This window comes from Pagrus pagrus, assembly GCF_965226575.1.
Source record: "Pagrus pagrus genome assembly, chromosome: 24".
Taxonomy (NCBI): domain Eukaryota; kingdom Metazoa; phylum Chordata; class Actinopteri; order Spariformes; family Sparidae; genus Pagrus; species Pagrus pagrus.
Window position 1 is genome coordinate 6,834,043 of NC_140206.1, and position 21,219 is coordinate 6,855,261.

At 41.0% G+C, this 21,219-nt stretch overlaps 4 protein-coding genes across 7 annotated transcripts; 2 read left to right on the plus strand and 2 right to left on the minus strand.

Annotated features, from left to right (window-relative positions):
* Positions 1 to 10,085, minus strand: LOC311253141 (glycerol kinase). Of its 2 annotated transcripts, XM_084346915.1 has the most exons (21): positions 9,886 to 10,085; positions 8,171 to 8,244; positions 7,970 to 8,076; positions 7,795 to 7,872; positions 7,633 to 7,712; positions 7,357 to 7,494; positions 7,142 to 7,251; positions 6,988 to 7,054; positions 6,723 to 6,740; positions 5,091 to 5,126; positions 4,934 to 5,001; positions 4,798 to 4,840; positions 4,571 to 4,651; positions 4,369 to 4,447; positions 4,170 to 4,266; positions 3,997 to 4,081; positions 3,753 to 3,873; positions 2,731 to 2,874; positions 2,554 to 2,640; positions 2,339 to 2,425; positions 1 to 2,061 (listed from the first exon to the last, which is right to left on the minus strand). In XM_084346915.1, exons 1-21 carry the CDS (start codon positions 9,976 to 9,978, stop codon positions 2,051 to 2,053), a joined length of 1,704 nt encoding a protein of 567 aa, XP_084203041.1. In that variant the 5' UTR covers positions 9,979 to 10,085; the 3' UTR covers positions 1 to 2,050. The 2 variants fall into 2 exon arrangements, with proteins under 2 accessions (XP_084203041.1, XP_084203042.1); XM_084346916.1 differs by lacking the exon at positions 6,723 to 6,740.
* A 705-nt stretch (positions 10,086 to 10,790) lies between these two features.
* Positions 10,791 to 13,930, plus strand: wbp4 (WW domain binding protein 4). The gene is made up of 10 exons (XM_084346776.1): positions 10,791 to 10,903; positions 11,080 to 11,152; positions 11,257 to 11,319; positions 11,670 to 11,796; positions 11,890 to 12,093; positions 12,215 to 12,285; positions 12,394 to 12,469; positions 12,586 to 12,800; positions 12,884 to 13,116; positions 13,206 to 13,930. Coding segments are annotated over exons 1-10 (1,266 nt in total). The 5' UTR covers positions 10,791 to 10,901; the 3' UTR covers positions 13,408 to 13,930.
* Positions 13,931 to 14,334: 404 nt separating this feature from the next.
* On the minus strand, positions 14,335 to 16,914 carry mtrf1 (mitochondrial translational release factor 1). The gene is made up of 9 exons (XM_084346943.1): positions 16,385 to 16,914; positions 16,209 to 16,306; positions 16,051 to 16,132; positions 15,838 to 15,945; positions 15,402 to 15,574; positions 15,201 to 15,318; positions 14,967 to 15,103; positions 14,777 to 14,875; positions 14,335 to 14,662 (listed from the first exon to the last, which is right to left on the minus strand). The coding sequence occupies exons 1-9, from the start codon at positions 16,785 to 16,787 to the stop codon at positions 14,522 to 14,524; spliced, it is 1,359 nt and encodes a 452-aa protein (XP_084203069.1). The 5' UTR covers positions 16,788 to 16,914; the 3' UTR covers positions 14,335 to 14,521.
* Positions 16,915 to 16,977: 63 nt separating this feature from the next.
* Positions 16,978 to 19,645, plus strand: ccdc122 (coiled-coil domain containing 122). Of its 3 annotated transcripts, none has more exons than XM_084346944.1 (6): positions 16,978 to 17,245; positions 17,992 to 18,107; positions 18,329 to 18,727; positions 18,805 to 18,921; positions 19,072 to 19,145; positions 19,418 to 19,645. In XM_084346944.1, the coding sequence occupies exons 1-6, from the start codon at positions 17,218 to 17,220 to the stop codon at positions 19,512 to 19,514; spliced, it is 831 nt and encodes a 276-aa protein (XP_084203070.1). In that variant the 5' UTR covers positions 16,978 to 17,217; the 3' UTR covers positions 19,515 to 19,645. The 3 variants fall into 3 exon arrangements, with proteins under 3 accessions (XP_084203070.1, XP_084203072.1, XP_084203071.1); XM_084346946.1 differs by lacking the exon at positions 16,978 to 17,245 and adding an exon at positions 17,281 to 17,347; XM_084346945.1 differs by lacking the exon at positions 16,978 to 17,245 and adding an exon at positions 17,473 to 17,548.
* Positions 19,646 to 21,219: the final 1,574 nt, after the last annotated feature.

A 21,219-nucleotide genomic window follows, 5' to 3' on the forward strand; every position in this document is an offset into this window, starting at 1 on the left:
TTCAGAACCAAATGAGTTTATTTCTGATGACATTAATTCCTCCATTAAAACCCGTTTCCATACATCAGAGGTGACGACATTGTTTCCTCATTACATTTCCACCCACACTGGTTTCCTCTTCACAAAGTCAGCACATGTGGAGCGTCACATTTAGGGTTAAATATCCCTTTAATGTATGAAGGACTTAAACAGGATTGATCCCACTGTGAACGAGCTGAAGGGAATGACGTGCAAAGTACAACAGGGTGGAGACACATTTTCACTCTTCAATATGAAACAATGTCACAGTTAGAGGTCCTACATGAGAAGTGGTGACAGTTTGCTTTCATACTACATTTACATTTATTTCTCTACTTTGACTTGTTTTAGTCCATCTCATAGTATTTTTCTCCCAAAAAAGAGCACTTTCAACCTCTGATTGTTAGTAATTTCCTTCAGTTTAACAAATACAGAGCAAACACTAAACCATCCCTTTAACAAAACACCCATTCTGCCTTTTTCCAGATGGAAACACTGGCTTTCTTTTGTTGCTTCAGGTCCACACAGTAAGACAATATGACCAATGTTGGGCTTTAGAATAAATACTGACAACTTGTACTATCCTCTACGTCTTCTAGGTTGAAGGGGAATGCAGGTATGTTTATACCTGGGCTGTCAATGTTACAGAAAGGATCCCGACACAAATGGACCAATCTGTTAGAGTGAAATCATTTCTGTGTAACGAGAAACAGCCCCTTTTTTTTTGCCCTCGCCAAATCCACCAGACTCCATTTGCAAAAACAGTCATTTTAGCATTATGAGAAAAACAAAACAAAACTCATAAGTAAAACAATTTTTGTACCTTTTAATTATTTACACACCAAAATATATTAACATTGGGCCCAGGTTTAAAAATACTGCAGTTACTTTTACCTCTTCAAACCTGAAGAACAAAAGGAATTAGTCAAATAATTTTGTTTCTTTTGTTTTATAAAGCTCCATTTGGATTAAGCATTAATTTAAATAATTTAAATTTAAGTGCGATAATGCCTTTTTCATCGAGTTACCTTTAACGATGCACATCAAATGTTTGCATCAGAGTTGTTTGACACGAGATTATTGCATAATTTGACAGAGGTTTTGCATGCCAATGATTAATTTAACTGTTTTGATGCATTCCAGGCAGATAAAAAAATAACCAGGCAGTTAAATTAACAGAAATGTGTAATTTCTTACATTTTTTTTTTTTTTTTTTGTAATTTTCATAACCTTTCAAAGTCAAGACAGGCCTTGCATTTTGATGTCCAACATTAATTACTGTTAATTAACAGCTGCTTCACTTCTTGTCCCTTCATGATGTTTTCAGCTTTGGGAGTTTTTGTTATTTAATGTTTCAGATTCACTTCTTTGTCCCCATAAACTCTGTGTGAAGAAACAAAAACCTCCCGATTCATCTTTGCCACCTGACACAACACATATTTGTCCTGCTTACAAAAGTATGTACGCTCGACTTCATCAGTTCATTAACTCTTCCTCTCTTCCGTCCCTTGTTTTCACTTCACTACAATCTAACTCGAACTCTCTGTGCCTCAATCCCGACTGCTGAAAAAATAAATATTAGACTCTGTTAGTACACGGCTCCCACAGGACAAAACAAAAATATAAAGTGCTCTAAAAAATACCTCTGTAGCTCATAGTGGAGGGTCTCCGACAACAAAACATCACAAGGTGGCTGTCAGACGACCGTTCAAGGGTAACAGTGAAGTGAAAAGCGACATGTAACGGAAATTAGACACAAGTTTCTACATAGTTAAGCTCAGAAATTCATATCAAAATACTGCATGCACACTCCTGCTAAAATTCTAACAAAGAAAATGCATTTAAATTAAAAAAAAGGGGAAAATAATAAAAGAAAAAGTCCCATTTGTCAGTTCAAACATGTCCTGGTTCTTCAGCAGGAGCGACTTCCTCCTGGAAAAACAAGTGCAACCGAGAGTACACGTGGTGGTCCGGCGTGAAGAGCATCTGTTCCACTTTCCTCTTTACGTTAATGCCTCGAGGGAGTCGCAGCCTAGTTGTGGCCTGAAGTCGACAGAGAAAGGAGACGTTATGTTTTGCTTTCACTGGAATTAATCAAGCGTGACAAAACATTCAAGCTAGCTCCGGTTACGTAACAAAATGCCTGCAGATGTTTACAAGGAGGCTCATAAAAATACAGGAGCTGAAGTTATCATGGAGCACGACTACTTCCTGTCAGAGAAGAGTAAGATCTGAATTCATAGCATATAAAACTGCCATTCACATTTATTATCAATACAGTAACACTATGTTTCCAACACATAGTGACGTTGACACTAACCTGCGAGGTATCTTGCACCGACTAACATCAACATGCTGCCCATGATGTAGAAGCCCAGCGGGGCGCTGCTGAAGATACTACTTTCACCTTTTGGGGCGTCCAAAACACAGAGAGAACAATAAGTGGAAACCAACCAACCAAAAACTAAAACTTTAGATAACTTAAAGTGGCCAATATCATAATAACAATGTTAATCTGAATTCGGTGCTTCCTACCGTTTCCATTACCAACAGGCTCCGTCGTCTCCCAGTTCATGGATTTCTGCACCGCCTTCTTCCATCGAGCGTACCGATACTCACTTTCTGCGAAGCACAAACACAGAGACACCTTTATATTTAACGCAGGAGCTCCTGATGAGCAGCAGCATCAGCATCAGCAGCAGCTCAGCGTACCTTCAGGGTTGATCTGAGGCTCGAACTTCTCCGAGGTGACTTCACTCAGGTCCTCTGGGTCCAGACTCCACACGCTCACCCCCTCTGCTGCTCCCGCTGCCATCGCTGCACCCAGAGCTGTGGTCTCAGGCATGGACGGCTTCACTGAAGATAACAGTTAATACAGTAATCGTGAAAATTGGAAATGTTCTTTATCATTTCTTCCACATGATGCCAGCGGAGGGCAGTAATGCTTCCAGTGTGGCACCACAACAGTTAGTTAGCTACAACAGGACAGCGATGATGTTGAAATACTCTGTGTTATGACATTCTTTGGGATTTATTGCACTTCCACTGAGCTGTAAAATCATTCTGTCACATGCAGATAAAAATCCTGTCTCCATTTCCAAACATCCTGTGTGTCTGAGCTGCTCATGCTGGTGGCAACAGAACCAGTTTGGTCACAGCCAGACTTTGTTTGTTTTGACTGTTTTGAACGCTCCGTTTGAAATGACACCGATCCCTTTTACCTCACACATCAGCACATGCCTAAACACTCTGCAGACCTTTATAAATGCACTTTAAGGCCTGTTTTACATCCATACTGGGGGAAAAAAGGACTAAACTTAGGATGGAAAATCGGAGTCTGAGAATTTCTTGCAAAGTGAATGAATTTATTCACATAACTGCTGACCGGCCTGCACAGTTTGCATTAGTCATCACTGGTTCAATGTTGGTTTCATTTTGTAGTTTTGTTACAGCATCAGGGCTCTCCCCATCCTTCCCAAGCCCAAGTTTTGGGCACAACCTAAGCCAAATTAATGTGAAATCAATGTGTGGTCATAATAATGGCTGTTAATCATGTGAACTTCCATAATTTTACTAAAAATAGTAAACATTTTCTACAGGGAAGATCAAATACTAGGCTAAATATGTGCACAGAAAACACTGAGCGTGATCAATGCATATTTTTTTCCAAAAACACATTTTAAAGTGAGACTGAAAACTTTATAAAATATAAAAAAATTTATAGGGATTCTTACCAACAGGGATACAGAGAATATCCGCCTGCAGCTGCATCAGCAACCTGTTGGACGTCATTCCTCCGTCCACCTGGAGCTGAGTCAGCGGGATGCCGCTGTCCTGATTCATGGCGTCCAGGATCTGCATACAAATACCCCAAATGTTTACACATGTACCTGCTTTGAATCAAATGAATAACAGAAGAAAATAGCAGTTCTGTGAGTTACGTGGCAATTAGACTTGCCGATTAGAGGCGGATCTTACCTCTCGTGTCTGGAAACAAACAGCTTCCAGGGCAGCGAACGCAAGATGACTCTTGTTCGTAAACTGAGTTAACCCACAAATGATCCTGTGACACAGAAGATTACTTATTTCAGACAGCTGTGTGAATCATTTTAGACCTGTTAACTGCACGACAGAGTAAGTCCTGGTCTTACCCTCTTGCACTGGGCTCCCAGTAAGGTGCATAAAGACCCGAAAATGCAGGAACAAAGTAACAACCATAGGATGTACCGACTGATGCAGCCAACTTCTCTGCACAGGGAGAGAAACAGAAAAAAAAATCACTTCCTGTAACTCCTGACTAGTATCACTTTACAGATAATCTACAGGTCTTGATTTGTCTTCGAAACGTACCGAGCTCTTCTGATGATTCGATGATGCCGAGATTGTCATGCAGCCAACGAACCACAGCTCCTGCGATGGCCACAGAGCCCTGCAAGAAATAAAAAACACGTAGCTGTGAACTGAAAGATCCTCCTAACATCCTGTTAGCTGACAAAAGGAAAACAGTGCAGCTAAAGCAATAAATTCACAGACTGAATATACTTCTTAGTACCTCTAGTGCGTAACAGGCAGGTTTGTCCCGACCGAGTTTGTACGCCACAGTGGTCAGCAGGCCGTGATCGGACATCACAGGCTGCAAAACACAAGAAACAAGAAGAATAAGACCAAATACAATGTGTGCACGATTTAAAGAGTGATTAAAATACAAAGCATCACTTGTATATGTTTTAATTTCTAACTGAAAGCTGTGCAAAAATGTATGACATCTCTGTAATGTACCTTCGGTCCAGTGTTTCGCAGAAGAAAGCAGCCGGTCCCGTACCTGAAACACACAACGAGACAAACGTTTAGTCGAGTGTCCAACAACCATGCTTGAAGGGAGATCCATCATTTAAAAACAGAGACAGTCACTCACGTGTTTTTCGCTTGCCCGTCCTGAAAACACATCTGTCCAACCAGTGCTGCTGACTGATCCCCAAGACACTGTTTTTTAAGAGCAAACATAAATCTATCAGCAAGTATATAAAATACACGGAGACGATGTTGGAGAGTAAAAACAGAGACGAACCTACCCCTGAAATGGGGATACCTGAGAGAGCTCCAGATTTCTGTCGAGAGAGAAGATGAACTTAATACGAGAACTGTGACATTAAAATCAGATTAAAAAAGCATTTTGTTTTGTTTCTTCTCGAATTTGTTCTATTTTTATACCAAATAAGAAGATTAAGATAAAGATAAATGTGCTTTAATTGTATGTGAAATGATGATGTTCTGTTTTTCAGACACGACTGATTAGAAACATGAAATTAAACACATAATTTGTACATATTTTTAGCCAAAATGTCAAATCAATAGCAAAAATACACAGTAATTCCAAATAAAATCAGTCATAAATGGAAAAGCATCATTTTTAAATACAACCTTGCCCCAACAACAAAAAAAAAGGGACTCGTTCATTATTTGACTACATGAAGCCAAATAACTAAAATATACAGTTGTTTTAATTCTACCACAATTTTTGGACAATAAAGCAACACTGTAACATGAGGGGGGAACCAGGGCAAGTGTGACCCCGTGTAAATCAAAATGTCTTCACTCCCACGTCGTTTAGGTTAGAAGTTTAGTGACACAACACACAGTTAGTGAAACCAAAATGTACCAAAGAGTGAAGAGATTTAGAGACGTGATGGGACGGTGCAGCGATGACAACCAGCCGAGTAGCATGCCACAACAGAAGCAATGAGGGACGGGAGCCACCTAGTACATTTCCAATACAGCTTAAGTGTGTGTGTGTGTGTGTGTGTGTGTGTGTGTGTGTGTTAATTTATTAGCAGACAGTTGCCTATACGGACCAACATTAGCATTCAGCTGACTTTCTGACCACACAACTAATTTAAGTCCATTCTTCACTTTCTTTTAGCTCCATGTTTGGTCTCCACCACCAAATTTTAGATTGTGATCGATCTTGAAGGTGTCATCAATCTACTTTTCAGGCAAATCATAAAGATTGTGGTATTTAGTGTCTTCTCACTCCTGTTTAAAAACTTCACTGACTTTCTGATTGACTGTGAACAAACCAACTATGGTGTAGTTACTGTTCTGTCCATGTCAAAAAAAATGAACTAAACTTAATAGTTTATGTGTTATGTTAGCAGGGCTGTGAGGGTTAGTCGATTAATCGATCGGAAGATTAAACACCAACTGTTTTGATAATCGATTAATTGTTTAAGTCGTTTTTTCAACCAAATATGTCAAATATGTCAGCTCCAACTTTTTAAATGTGAGGATTTGCTGCTTTCATTTTATGTCGTTTATGACGGAAAATGAAGAGATTAGCATTTTGTTTTTAATTATATAGACTAAACAATTAATTTATTAATCATGAAAATGATCAGCAGATTGATTGATAGCATAGATAGTCGTTAGTTGCAGCCCCACATGTTAGTAAAGACTTACAACTAAGCAACAGTGAAGGGCTAATTTCAACAATGAGACACACAATATGTAGAAAACAACCAAGATCTGACTGTTTATACAACTTTCCTACAATCAGCAGCCCTTCAGCTACTGAACTATGAGCCTCCATGTGAATCTTGGAAATGCACTGTGTGATGGCGTGTATTCGCTTTGGCCACGGAGAAGCAGGATGGGTTAATTTACACAAAATAAGGAAAAACAGTGATGGCGAGTATTACTGTACTTACCCGACTAGAACATATTTTCTACCAGTGAGAGAGGAGAGACAATGGCACACAAAAAAAATGCCTAAAAGAATTTCTCAGTCAACCTTCATGCACTTAGAAACAAAAACACAGAAACAAAACTATCATCTTATTAGTGGCCTGTTGCACAAGACACACTAGAGTCACGCTAGACACAGCAATGAAACCATTAGGGTAAAAAGTTAATATAGTGAAATTTAAAGTAGACTAGACTTGTTAAGATATCGGCAGAGTGATGCATGCTTACCATGAGCCCGTATATTTCGGAAGAACTTCTCACTCTGGGCAAGATCTCCATGGGAATACCAAAATATCTGATGGGAACCAAAAGAGCGAAATCACATGATTAATAAATAAATTTGATCACTAAACTAAAGATCAGTGAAAGATGGCTGTCGTACTTGCAAAGTTCTGGGTCCCAGTCCATGGTGTGAATGTTAAACAGCATGGTTCTGCTGGCGTTGGTCACATCTGTGCAGTGGACTCCGCCTTTCTTCCCTCCTGTCAAACACTGTCAGACAGCCAGCAACAACACACACAAAGAGTGAGTGTTCACAATAAAAAATCTCGGATAAAGGTTTAAACAACAGCGTTGAGGCAGGAAGTCTTCCCTTACCCAGATGAGCCAGGAGTCCACGGTGCCGAACATGGCGCGGTGACACACGACGGCTTCCCGCACCTCGTCTACGTTGTCCATCAGCCAGCGGAGTTTCACCGCGCTGAAGTAAGTGCTGATCGGGAGCCCTGTTTTATGCTGCAGGAGGACGACAACAACGTCAAGAACTTTTCTAGTGCTGCTCGTATCCTTTCAAAACAGAACTGCACTCGACCTCTCTACAGATGGAAAACAAAACTAAAGAACAAAATCAAACAAAAAAACAAAGGAGCTCACCTTCAAGTGGTTCTTATTCCTTCCTGGAGTTTTGTTAATTAGACGTTCGACTGTTGATTGAGTCCGCAGGTCCAGCCAAACTGAGCAAAAACACTGCCGTTAGTTCACAGCAAGGAAGGAAAGGATGAAAAAAACAACATACAGAGACCCAATAAACTTTACCGATTGCATTGTAGAGGGGCTCCCCTGTCTCCTTGTCCCAAACAAGCGTGGTCTCTCTTTGGTTGGTCACTCCGATAGCTAAAGAACGAGATTTAATATCAGAAAACACCTTTTTGAAAATAAATGTTCAAGTACTGCTTCAACAGGTGGCAGCATTATCCACACGTGTGACTACCTTTAATGTTTGAGATGTCTATGTTGAGCTGGGTGAGCTTCTCGCACGTCCGCTCCATGCACTCGTACACCGACTGCAGGATCTCTTTGGGGTCCTCCTCCACCCATCTGAGAATCAGGACGAAGAAAATCACAGCATGTCAGATCTACACATTTTCTAAATCGTGTGTGTGTTAATGAGGAATCAGATGTTTTTACTTACCCTTCTTTGGGGAAGCTCTGCTTGATCTCCACCTGATGGTGGCTCAGGAGCTCTGCTGTTTTGGAATTAAACACCTTCGAAGAGAGAAAACAGGAAAAGAGAAAGAAGGAGCTTTAGCCAGCGACACATCACTCAATTCTTAATTCATCCAGGGACAGATGACCAAACATGACACATGACAAGAGACTGAACAGGACAGGCAACATTCTTAAAGACAGCAATGCAGTTCTCTGCCGGACTATGTTTTCTACTGCAGTGCAGCACTGTTTTCACTCTGCAGTTATGGAGGCTTTGCTTTGCTGGTATCACCTTTTCACAGTACAATTATCACAGCTATAAATACCTCTGCACATGTTGTGTGGCTTTACAAAAATTAAGAGAAGTCACGTCAGTGCTAAAGCGTTAAAAAATCATTAAAAAATGAATTTAAAATAATTCTTTTGATAAAATAGCACCTGATTTGTTTCATCTAAAGATTAGAGAGCAAGAAAAATCACTTCAGCCATCACTCTTGTGTTAAGTTTAGACAATTTAAGATGAGTCATGCCTCTGAGCTACACCCAGAATATAATCCAAACATCTGTTCTTACTACTCAATTAGAAAAAAAAACAACTGGTTAAATCTCACACATTAATTGGAAGAAAATGTCATAAAAACGAATGAATGAAGATCTGAATTAAAGTGCAATTTGTAAAAATTTTCTTGAATTCATACTTCATAGTGAGAGTAAGTGCTAAATGCAGTTGACATTAACTAGTTAGCTCAGTTAGCTGTGCAGCTAGTGGTCCAGAATGGGAGCTCAGGGTGGTATTACGAGGCAAAATTCTTACATATTGCGACTTTAACTTTTAGCAACAACCCTTTACTTTTTTAGGTCAAGTGGTTATTTTCTATCTTTAGGGGTAAAACCGAAGATCATTGTCATTATCAATTAACCTGACAAACTTCTTACAGTTATATGTGTTGTTGTTTTGTCAGTAACAGTCCAAAACCCACAGGTATTCAATTAAAAAACATAAAAGATCACAGCAACCAGCAAATATGCACATTAGAGAAGCTGTATTCAATGAAATCTATACATTTTTGCTTTGACTAAGACTTAAATGAATAGTTTTCTCTGGATATATTCAGTTTATTGTTCTTCCTGGTCAAAGTAGGACATTTCCATCACCACAACTTGACATGACCTCCTCACTCTCACTCAAGGAAATACTCTACTGCTGCCTTCAGGCACTGTTGGCAATATGACAAAAATGTGCTGCAGCAGCCAGATGAACAGAGGATTTCATGTGTTTTCTTTTTCTTTTTTTTTTTTGCTATGCTTGTCATGGACTGAAAAGCAAAGCCATTTATCCACCCTTTAATGGCAGAATACATACATTTAACAGCCGTAATATTTAAATGTCTTAAATGACAACCAGAGGGCGACTCTGTCACCTCCCATCCTCCATGGAGCTTACATGGAGCACTTAAAGGCAGCATCATTTTAATTTACAGCTTTTATCACCAACAATACAGCTAATTTAGTGACGTTTAGACCAAATAAGCACAGGTTACAGACTGCTAATGTGGCTGTGAGACTACACGCTCAATAATAAAAAATCAAGGTGTAATATTCAGCCAAGGACACCTCCAGCTTCAACACGTTTATGAGCCAGACACTAAACACATCACAGCTAGCTAACACTGACAGGAGTGCCGGTGTTCGTCTCACCAAAAACCGAGTGGAGCTCGTTCCCTGGTCTATGGCAGCGACCAGCGGCCCCAGCATTATCCGGTGTGAGGACGCGGCCATGGTGCCGTTCATGGGCAGCCCCGGAGCTTCGGCACCGAACTGGAGAGGAAACCGATTAACCACCACCGGCAAAGCGGCTCAAGCTCAACCAAAGACGGGGCAGTGGGTCAGTCGCGGGAGTCAAGCGGTCGTGCTGGCGCTCAGTGATGACGCAAGCGGTTGAGTACTCGCAAATGCTCGCAACGACGGTCAAAATATTTTAAATACCAATCATTCACTGCTTTGCCACTTAACAGCTTATATTAGCTTTTATTCGCCACATTCAGATAAATAAAATGACAAAAGATATATATTTGTTGCGGAGATATTTTTTTTACCTTACATGGCAAAAGGGGCGTTCCCATACCGGGAGTCGAACCCGGGCCGCCTGGGTGAAAACCAGGAATCCTAACCGCTAGACCATATGGGACGATGAGAATACAGGGAGAATCAAGTGTTTTTATAAATGCCTTGATAATTACTCTTTATGATGACCAATTGTTTGCTGTCGGACAAATGGGATATGGACCAAATTGGAGTTTTAAAAGTAACTATTTAGATTCATGTAATTTCCCATTTTTAGATAGCTCAAATCTTCTTTTAGGGAGTCTATGTTGTAGTTGATGGGGGCTTTTGTTAGCCTGTTGCCCCACTAGGGGGTAATAAAACATCAAAACAAACCGGTGGAGCTTTCTTATCTTCTATTTTTCTTTTCCTGTCGACCCTTTCGCTCTATATCAGATTGAAAACGATTATCTTGTTATTTATTTACCTATTTTAATATATTTAGGACGTTTTTACAGCTGATATCCGTTTCAGGGTTCGTCTGTACGGCGACGTGCGATGTCGTCATCACTAATGGACAGTGTTGTGATTCTTGAAATGTGGGAAGCGGTTGTCTCTTTAGTTGGTTCGTTATAACGTCTTTCTCGTGATTTAACCCCCAAGACTTAAACATGTAAGTAATTAGATACACTCAGAGACTTGTTATGAAGTTAAAATATGCAGCACATTCCGTTAAAAACTCAGCAGTTAACAGAAATCAGCAAGTTAGCGGCGTTAGCTGTCCAGGCTAAAGCTAATCCAAGTCAGGGATGTTTTGTTAGCTAATGCTGGTTTTGTACCTTTTTTCAGGGCTGACTACTGGAAGTCACAGCCGAGGAAGTTCTGTCAGTACTGCAAGTGCTGGATTGCTGATAATAAGCCTGTGAGTAGGACGAAATACCTATATACGTAAATGTCGCTGAGGAAAAGACAGTGTCCATACATGTTATGCTAATGTTTTAAGATGATGTTTGTTTTGTCCTGCAGAGTGTTGAGTTCCACGAAAGAGGGAAGAACCACAAAGAAAATGTGGCTGCAAAAATATCAGAGGTATCTACATTTATATGCAGCTACTTCTGTTTATAAGCAAATATTGAATCACTCCACCTATCAGGGGTGAAATGCTACTGATTTCCTGTCTGCCTGCTAATTCAGAAACACACACATGCCCATAGATTCACATGTCTCTAAACTGCACATTGTTTATAACCCAAAGTCCCAAATGAAGCCTCTCAGTGACACTCACACAGGCATGAGTACTAACATCTTGCCTGTCTTGGCACCACTCTCAGGACTGGCAGTAGAGATAAGGTCCACACATGACACGCTGGCTCCTAAAGCTCTCTTATTATTGGCCACCAGCAGCTGCCACTCATCTCATCCTATCTTTATCTGTGCAGATTAAAAAGAAGAGCATCGACAAGGCGAAGCAGGAGGAAAAAGAGTCCAAACAGTTCGCAGCGATGGAGGAGGCTGCGATGAAGGCGTATCAGGAGGATCTGAAGAGGATGGAGAGGGAGGCAGCAGGTAATTTTTTACATTTAAGTGAAATAGTGTTTGAGGAGAAGCTTTTGCTTTTTGATGGCTTTTTTAAATGATGTGTTTCTTTGTTTGGATCAGGTTTACCAGCCGAACCAACCCCGGAACCTAAGGTGAAGCCACAGGTGAGGCAGCAGGCCAAACCTCAGGCCAAGCCACAGTCAAAAAAACAGCAATTTAAAGGGAGAGGAAACAAGAAGCCCAGAGAGCAAACAGCAGCGCAGGTTTGGGTCGAAGGAAGGTCAGACGATGGAAACATGTACTATTACAACACAATAACTGGAGGTGAGGATCACCTGAAAACACCAAGACTAAGCTGTCCTGTGCACCACAATATTTGTATCCTTTTTTTGTACTTCAGACTCTTTTCCCAAAATTGACAATTTTCTTTGTATTGTGACTACAGAATCTCAATGGGAAAAACCAGGGGGTTTCCAGGGAGAAAGTTCAGCATCTGTTCTGCCTGAACAGCCCGAGGTTAGTATTTGTTTTACTTTTTGTACATTTATTTGCTTATTAAATTGAGTTTAAATGAGGTTTTATGCTCTATTGGTCTCTGATATGCATTTATATGTTTGTCTTTAGAGCTCTTCAAGTTGTCCTTGGATGGAAGCTGTCAGTCCTGATGGTTATACATACTACTACAACTCAGAGACTGGAGGTAAAATCGTTTTCTATGCATCTGAAGTTCATTTTTACCATCACATTTCTTTTCTTAGTCTTCTGTTACAGAAATACTGGCTTATAATCACATGCTCCATCTTTCTCACCTCTCAGAGTCCAGCTGGGAGAAGCCAGCAGACTTCCCCTCCAGTGTGGCGTCCGGATCGGAACCCACCAAGGAGGGAGAGAGTCCGGAGGAGCCTGCAACCCCTCAGCCGGAGTCACTGTCAGGAGGAGAGGAGAGCTCCAACGGGGCACCGCCATCTCAGGAGGCTGAAGCCCCTGAAGAAGCCGACCAGCAGCCCAAAGTCCCAAAGATCTCCTTCAGGGTGGGAGTGAATGACAAATAAATATCTGCTTGTCAAGATTCTGTGGAAAAAAATCCAGCACTCACAGTTTTGCTCGTTTTCAGAAAAGGAAAGCCGAAGCCGAGACCCCAGAAGAGGAGAAAGAAGATAAAGTGAGTGATGATGCTCCTAAAGAAGACGCTGAAGAGACGAAAAAAGACGAAGAGGTCCAAAGCATGACAGCTGAACCTGTGGAGGAGAAGAAAGAGGCGCCACAAAGTGTGACACAAGCCAAAAGACCAAAAGCTGCAAACCCATACGGGACCTGGGAACAGATCCAGGAAGAGGAAGATCCATAGTAAGTGATGTTTGAATGAGGATACTGATGGAAAAGACTGTGGATATATGTGTCAAAGGCTCTAAGTGTTCCCTTTTCTCTCTCTCCAGTGCCAGTGTGGACTTACAGCTGCCCCAGTTTGAAGGAAGCGCGACCAGCACTGCAAGCGAACTGCCGCCGGAGCCAAAACCGAAGTTCAGGGAACGCATCATCACCTCGCTGGGAGAGGAAGGCGGACCGGCTTCATTCAGGAAAAACAAGACGCAGAACGGCAAAAACAGGAGCCTCCGACAGAGAGACAACGACGACTGAGCCAGACAGAACAGCTTCGAGCCAGAATGCAGCAGAATAAGACTTTTACACCAATACAGGAACTTTTAGATGCAAAATTTTTAATTTGAAGCGTATTAAATGTATTAGAAGACTGTGTATTTGTTTTTTACATAAGAGCACAAGTGTCTTTTCTTTTTTAACATTTTTTAGGCAAATCAGCCGGAGAAGGACAAAGTACAACCTAAAAAATGACGCCCATTGGTCACAATCCAGGTTCTTGTCTTCGTACTCACATTTTTACAGTCGTATCTTCTTTCAGACGTTTTCTTTCCCCCACAAAATCATTTTTTAAAAGTCAGAATTGTGACTTCCATCTTCTATACAGATGTACCTATACAGAGCAACTCAAATAGCTTTTCTATTTTCATATCTGTGCTTTTTTTTTTCACCAGTCCAAACTGTCTTTTTGGAAACATTTCATAAATATTTGTCAGTTAAAATATTTTGCTGTCATAAAGCAGTATAAATATGAGTGATTAAAGATGGGAAAATGGGATCTCAATATTTTATAACTGTCAGCAAAATGATTTCAAAAGTAACTTATGATGCAAGTGAATTTTCATTTATGATGAGGTCAAATATTGGATATTGCTGGTCAGCTGGCACACGCACACACGCAGGGTGTGACGCACTTATGGTGGGAGTGTGTGTATAAAGTTGATAGTTGGTTTCGCCGCGCCCTGATTGGCAGAGAACCAGGAAGGATAGTTACCGACAAACAGCGCTGCTGTCTGTTTAGTCGGTTGAAAAAGTAAGCTGTACAAGAAGTTATTGGAGGAATATTGTCATATATTTGGATATTTTATATTTCCTCCAGTTTAATTTAAAGAAAACAACATTTATGAATAAGTATTTCACATTTATAGAGTTTCAAAGTTATTTAAAGAATTATCATGAGACAAAATACATAATTTAACATTTTATTACAAAAACAAAGCATCCTTTGATTTTTGCACAAGCACACATTTAAATATTAACATTAAAATAATATATTTCAGCCGCGGTTTGCAGTCAAAGTGCTGTAAGACACGATCGAGAAATGCATCCACCTAATGACAGACAGTATGTTCTGTACTCTACGTCGTGGTGGGTGTCAGTCTGCAGATCGTCCAGACTCTGTCGGTTTCAGACTGCTGCTGCTGCTCTCCACCACCTCCAGAAGAGCCTCCGTCTCTGTGTGTCTGAGGACGTCGCAGATCAGATCGTTGAGAGCCTCGCCTCCTTTCATGAACTCCTACATGTGGACCACAACCAGAGAGAGCTGGAGTAAATAAACCAGACTAAAAGAGGGAATATAAAACAGTTTTAACTCTTGTAAATGCAGCCTTACACTCCTTTACTATCTAACCTTAATGTCTCTTGTAGCATATCCAGTCCTGTGGTCTGTGACACGATCCTGGCTGAAGTTGTAGGAACGAATCCTGTCTGACTGAGAGCGTGAGCCCACCTGTAGTCACAGACATTGTAGGAAACCATTGAGAAAGACGACATTCAAGATCTGAAAAATATATGTGTTCCTGTCAGAGGAGCTCTCTCACCTGCTGTTTCCGTGCTGTGTGTCTCTGCTCCGTCTCTTTACCCATCATGCTCTGGTAGAGCCGGGCCCTCAGCATCCGCATGGCTCTGTCTCTGTTCTGCAGCTGAGAGCGAGTCTCCTGACACTCAGCTATGATGCCTGTTAGCATAACCATGAAAACAGACGTCAACAAGGCCTGATGTTCAAATCACGTGAAACCTGAGCTGTTTTTTTCTGGTCTTCTGGGATGTGTTACCGGTGGGAAGATGAACGATGCGCACTGCGCTGTCTGTCGTGTTCACACTCTGACCCCCAGCGCCTCGGGATCTGAACGTGTCGATGCGAAGATCCTTTGGATCAATGTGGACATCGAACTAATGATGAACAAAGAAAAAAAATTGTGAGGTTTACTTCTAAATCACGTTCAACTGATGAATAAGCAGGGGGTCGTGTGTACCTCCACTGGCTGAGGCAGGATGATGACAGTCATGGTCCCGGTGTGGATACGCTGCATCCTGGAGGAGAGGCCCACCTCTGGGATCCTCTGCACCCGGTGTGTTCCTCCTTCGTGCTTCAAATGTCTGTACACGTTCTCACCAGCTATTCTTACCGCTGCATGATGCAAACCACCTGAGCGAGACAGTCAGTTAATGTAGACACATGGGATCAGTCATTAACCTACTCTCTGAAGTGTTTTCTTTCATTTTCTGGAGGCATTTCTTCCTCAGAAGCCGCACGACGTAGATATGTCGGGTTTTAGTGTGTTCCTCCATGCATCTCCCATAGACTTCAATACAACCGACACCGCAATCTGCCGTCAAAGCAAGATTCAGTGACGTAACGACCCCTTCGTTCTTCTTCCTTTAATGATTACAGACAAAAACATGACTTACCATATTCAGCAGGTGTGTAGTTAAAAACCTCAAAGTCCCAGTTCTTGTACCAGGCGAACCCCTGGTACATGTCGAACATTTCTCTGGTGAACTGCTGACAGATGTCACCTGAAACCACACGAACAGATACTAAGAAGAAACACTGGACGCTGTTCTTGATTTACTTTAAGTCGATCGTCCACCTTGTCTTCAACTCAGCAGATCCTTTCCTACCTCCCGTCGTCCGTCCTGATACGACCTCCAGCAGGATATTACTGGAGTCCAGAGGGTCGGAGGGCACCAGAGCTCTGATCAACTGGAGAGAGAGAAGATACACTCAGTAACTAAACACACTCATACACATGTGTTATCATGCCTTCCTGTTGCCTTACATCTTCTCTCAGGGTCACGATCTTGCGGGACATCTGTGCTTCCTCCTCTTTCAGCAGCTGGGTCAGTTGTTCATCTTCATCCTTGGTACCAGCTGAACCTGCAGCCAGAGGGAAAGCAGAATGTATGTATCATATTGTTACTGGCAGAAACGCATGAATCAAATAAAACCACTCACTGTGCAGCAGTGACAGGACTTCCTCCAGGTCCTTCATGGCTTGGTCAATCCTCTCAAACACATTAGCCACAGGCAGCAGCTCTGCGTGTCTCTTTATGAGCACCTTTCTGTCTGTCTCGTTGAGGTAGGCATGTTGTAGCTTCTCACTTAGCTCTTTATACTCCTCCATGAGCTGCTGGAGATACCTCTGAAAGGACTCATTCTTGTGCAAGTCCCCGAAATCACTGTGATAGAAGCGAGTAGGTGCTAATGTCCCCCAGTGTGGCACCTCTGTCAGGTTAGCATGTTTCACAGTTATGTGTCCTGTCAGTGTCCTCCATCTTCCTCCTCTTCTTCCTCCTCTGCTGCTTAAAACTACGCGGCTACACAAAGTGCAGAGCCGAGACCAGCGATTGACGAACATCTGACTACATTTAGAGAGAAATAAGTGAAGAAAAACACTATTTACACGCTTTGTTCGTGTGTTTACAAGTGCTGCTGTGGCTAACGTTAGCCGGAAGGGAGACCGGATGTAGTTTGGGGGAAAGAGGTCGCGAAGGAGAAGTGAACTCTGGGAAATGTAGTTTGAATAGCGACAGTTAACGTTTTTATTATTTCAATTACAGAGTTATTTAAACACTAAAACGCTAATTTTCTTATTTTATTTTTTGTTAATTAAGTTAGCAAATTTACTTGTCAATATTGTCTTAGTTAAACGTTCACTTGCTGTAAATTTTGACATTTTGTCAGTTAGCTAGCTGTGTTAGCTAGCATTAAGTGTAGTGAGATGCCCTAGTTTTGGCTAACGTTTGAAGCTAGCTAATATAGCCATAATAACTAGCGTTAATGTGAAAATGTCAACTCATAGAGGCAGTGAAAGTGGTAAGATATTAACTGTAATTTAATAGTAGTTAAACAGGCTTACTGAAAAAAATAAGTTAATACAGCGTTATCTTATTTTCATGATTGCTTTTCATATGCAGGGTAAGGACTTAAAATGCAAATTTTGTTATTTAATTGTATTTTTTTCTCCTATAAGCAATTTAATACTATAATCTTCATTTTCTCCTCTTACTAAAGTTTGATATTTTGTCAGTAAGCTATGTTAGCTGCCATTGCAAGTAGTAAGCTAGTAGTTTTAGCTAGCATTCGCTAAAATGTCAAATTATAAAGGCAGTGAAAATGGTAAGATATTAACTATAATTAAGAAATAGTAGTTTGGCTTATTGACAAAAAAATGGGTACATAAAACTGTGTTCAAGAAATTGAAAGGCAATTTTACTATGAAAAACTAGTACTAACACTAATATTAGCTAGTCAATTAATTAGTACTTAATAATTAGCTAACTTTCGACATGTTTTGACACCTTGAATTCGCCATTTTGTGACTGTTTAATTAAAGCTACAACCCAATTAATAATATGTTTGCTGCATCTTAAACCCATAATATTTTGTTACTGTTTTCAAGGTGTCTTCTATGTCAACATGTCAAAATTAAAAGATTACATTTGGAAATACAGCTAGCGAAACCTACTCGGCTGCCAGTTTACGCTTTATAAGTGGAAATGTGGCTGCTAACTTCATTAACAGTATTAAAAGTTAATGCACTTTTGTTAACTGTCCCTCAGGAGCACAGGAGAAGCCTGAGTTTTCATTAACCAGGGCGGTGGAGGATGTGATTCAACATGGCTACGCCAAGACTGAGGCCCTGAGAGAGAAACAGAGGACACTCAGCACCCTGCAGGTTCACCTTTGCCCCTTGTTAATTATTATTGACTCAAGCTCACAATGCTTAACTCCAGTATGCACTTAAAACACTTCCAGCAATTATTTAGCTATATAAACATGTTTTACATGACCTAAAAAGCATTGAGCGTGTCTTATTTCTGCTTATTTTAAACGTCTTTGCATCTTAAAAATGTACTTTTGGGGTGTAAACACTAATTTGGATGCTTCCTTTTCCAGGCAACTCTCTCAGATGTTGAGAAGAAAAGGGAGATGGCAGAACGGGAGCCGAGGTCTAAAGCGAGGGAAATCCTACTGCTGGAAGCTGAGATGGATCACCTGGAGTGGCAGACAAAAGCCCTCCACGATAGCTGTGCATCCATCAGCAAGGAGATCACAGAGCTCCTGATTGGGATAAGCGAGGAAGAGGAGAGCGCTCGGATGGCGTTGGCAGGGTTCAGCTCTTACCGAGAGAAGATGGAGGCTCACCGAGCGGCTGTTCTGCGTGCGGCGAGCCAGACGGAGGCCCATAAAGAGCTGGAGGAGAAGAGAGCGCTGGTCAGGATGCTGATGCAGAAGAAAGAGGAGCTGAGGGAAGATTTGGAGAATCCAAACGGAAACGCAGTGCAGATGGCAAAGGTGGAGAAAAAAGAAAAGACAGTCCTGAAATATGTTTAAACTTTCATGTTGTTTGACTTTTGGTCAATTTTCTGCAGAGGAAGATCGATGCTCTGAAGGGGGAGATCTCCATGAAGAGGAAGACTACAGCTGAGAGGAAAGAGCAACTGCGAAAAGAGTTTGAGACTCAGACCCAGATAAAGAAAGACATTGAGGTATCGCAAAGAGAAGTTGTGGATATTGACTATTTATACCAGAGTTGCAACTCATCAGCTGCCTGTTTAGTCTATAACATGTCAGCAGTTAGTTTTCACAGTCCAGAACCAGCCTCACCACGCCGGTTTTTGTTTTGTTTGTGCTTACAGATCCAGAACAAGCGCTACGAAGCCATCGTCAAACGGCTCCACTGCCAGCTGAGCCGGGCCCAGGCCGTCCACAGGTAAAGCACATGCAAATTCAAGAGCAGTGATGAGACACAACAAAGAGGCGCTTGTGTAGACTTAGTTAGGGATGGAAATTTTTTTTATTCTATCTACATTTAAAAAGCCACAAAATGAGGAACAAACTTTATAATTTTTGATATTTTTGATACATTTAAAGTAGGATTTTTCACAATTTTATTCACAAAACAAGAAAAGCATTTACTGTACCACACAAGAGGCTATTTGAAGGCTCCACATATTAAATACTGCTGAACCTTGTCTCCTCTAGGCAAATGTCTGAAGATATCTACCACATGCAGCGACAGCTAGCAGAGCTGCAGACACAGCTGGAGTCATCGCAGGACTCAGCGGTCAGTGGACATTAAGGAGAAGTGTCAGGTTTTGGATAAACACGGATTTTGATACAATCTTATATAAGTTTTGTTACATGTGTTGCTGTTACTACTGCTGACCAACAAGGGGCAGCAGTGTCAAATAAAAGTTTGACTTAATCTGGTTCACTTCGTCACAATAACCCTCAGTTAGACCGTTAAACAGTAGTTTGATCCCAGATGTCAATATAACGGTTGTTGCTGATTGTTCTGTTTAAAAGAAAACAGCTGAAATATTAAATTATTTGTCTTTCATCACATTATTTGATTTAATAACAGGACGGCATGTAAGTCACCAAATTGGGGTCAGCATCATCAGGACGTGGGATGGGATTTTTAGGTCAGGTGATGACAGCGAACTTGTTTTTTGTCCAGTCAGTGTCCACAACAGTGACCCGAGCTGAACAAAAGCCAAGTGCCTGCTCTAACTGTCCGTGTGTGATGGAGTTGTTTTCGGTACATGCTGTTCCAGCTTCCGCTTCACCGGGCCGCTTGACGGGCCCGCGAGGTGACAGGTCCCACTGCCGGCTAACAAGGGCGTGACTGTGCTACTTCAGCCAGAACTCCAAACTAATTGAACAATGAGGCTGCCTCTTCAGGAAACTTCTCCACATCAGCCTCTGAGAGCAGCTTCTGATATGTCTCTGCGTTATCAGGACAATTATATAAAACCATGATGCGTCACTGAATTGCATGTTGATGCCTCGAAAAGCTACGAAAATATGCACCAGTGGTGTAGAAATGACCAAACTAGAGCAAATTTGATTTCTTTCTTTCACAATATTTCTTTATTCTACATGAATGTGTCAATGTTTCGACCGCACAGAGTGAGATAGCATTGCAAGGTTAAATTTAAGGGCTGCAACTAATGAGTGTTTACATTGTCGATTATTTTCTCGATTAATCGATTAGTCTTCGGTCCATAAAATGTCAGAAAATGGTTGGAAAGTGTTTCTGAAAAACCCAAAAAGATGTCGCCCACAACCCAAAGATATTCAGTTTGCTGTCACAGAGGGGCAAAGAAACTGGAAAATATTCACAAACTAATAATATATGAATAATTACACAAACTAACAGATAAAGTGTTTAATCAAAATAGTCTGATTCATTTAATAGTTGACAAATAATCAATTAATCGATGAATTGTTGCAGCTCGAGCAAATTTCTGTCTTTTTGTGAAGATACAGATCAACTGACCAAACTAAACAACAACAAAATTAACAATTTCATTCATTCATTCACTCATAAGTTCAGCAACACAATCACAGACACATCAATAACAGTCATCTTAACATAGATATGACTCAGTAAGTTCATAATGTCCCATTATTTTTCCTCTCTACAGTCTTTTAAAGTAAATATTTGAACAGTCATTATCCAGAAAATTCCAGTTTCACTCCACATACTTGAAATACACATTTGCTTTAGTTTAGTACGTGCATACAGACTTTTGAGATTAAATTTCCTTCCCCAATTTGACATATAAAACCAGTTATTCCCTGAGTTATATGTGTAAAAGTTATAATTTTGAGCAACACTGTGCTGTAACCCAAACCTACACTTATAATTTACAACCAGGGAGTCTGTTTGAATGTGTGTGGGGGGTTAAAGGACAACATGTGATGAATTACCTGAAAGTTAGGACTGGTTTAGGATTACCAACTCAACCACAAATGATACTGTAGTGGGCCATTTCCTC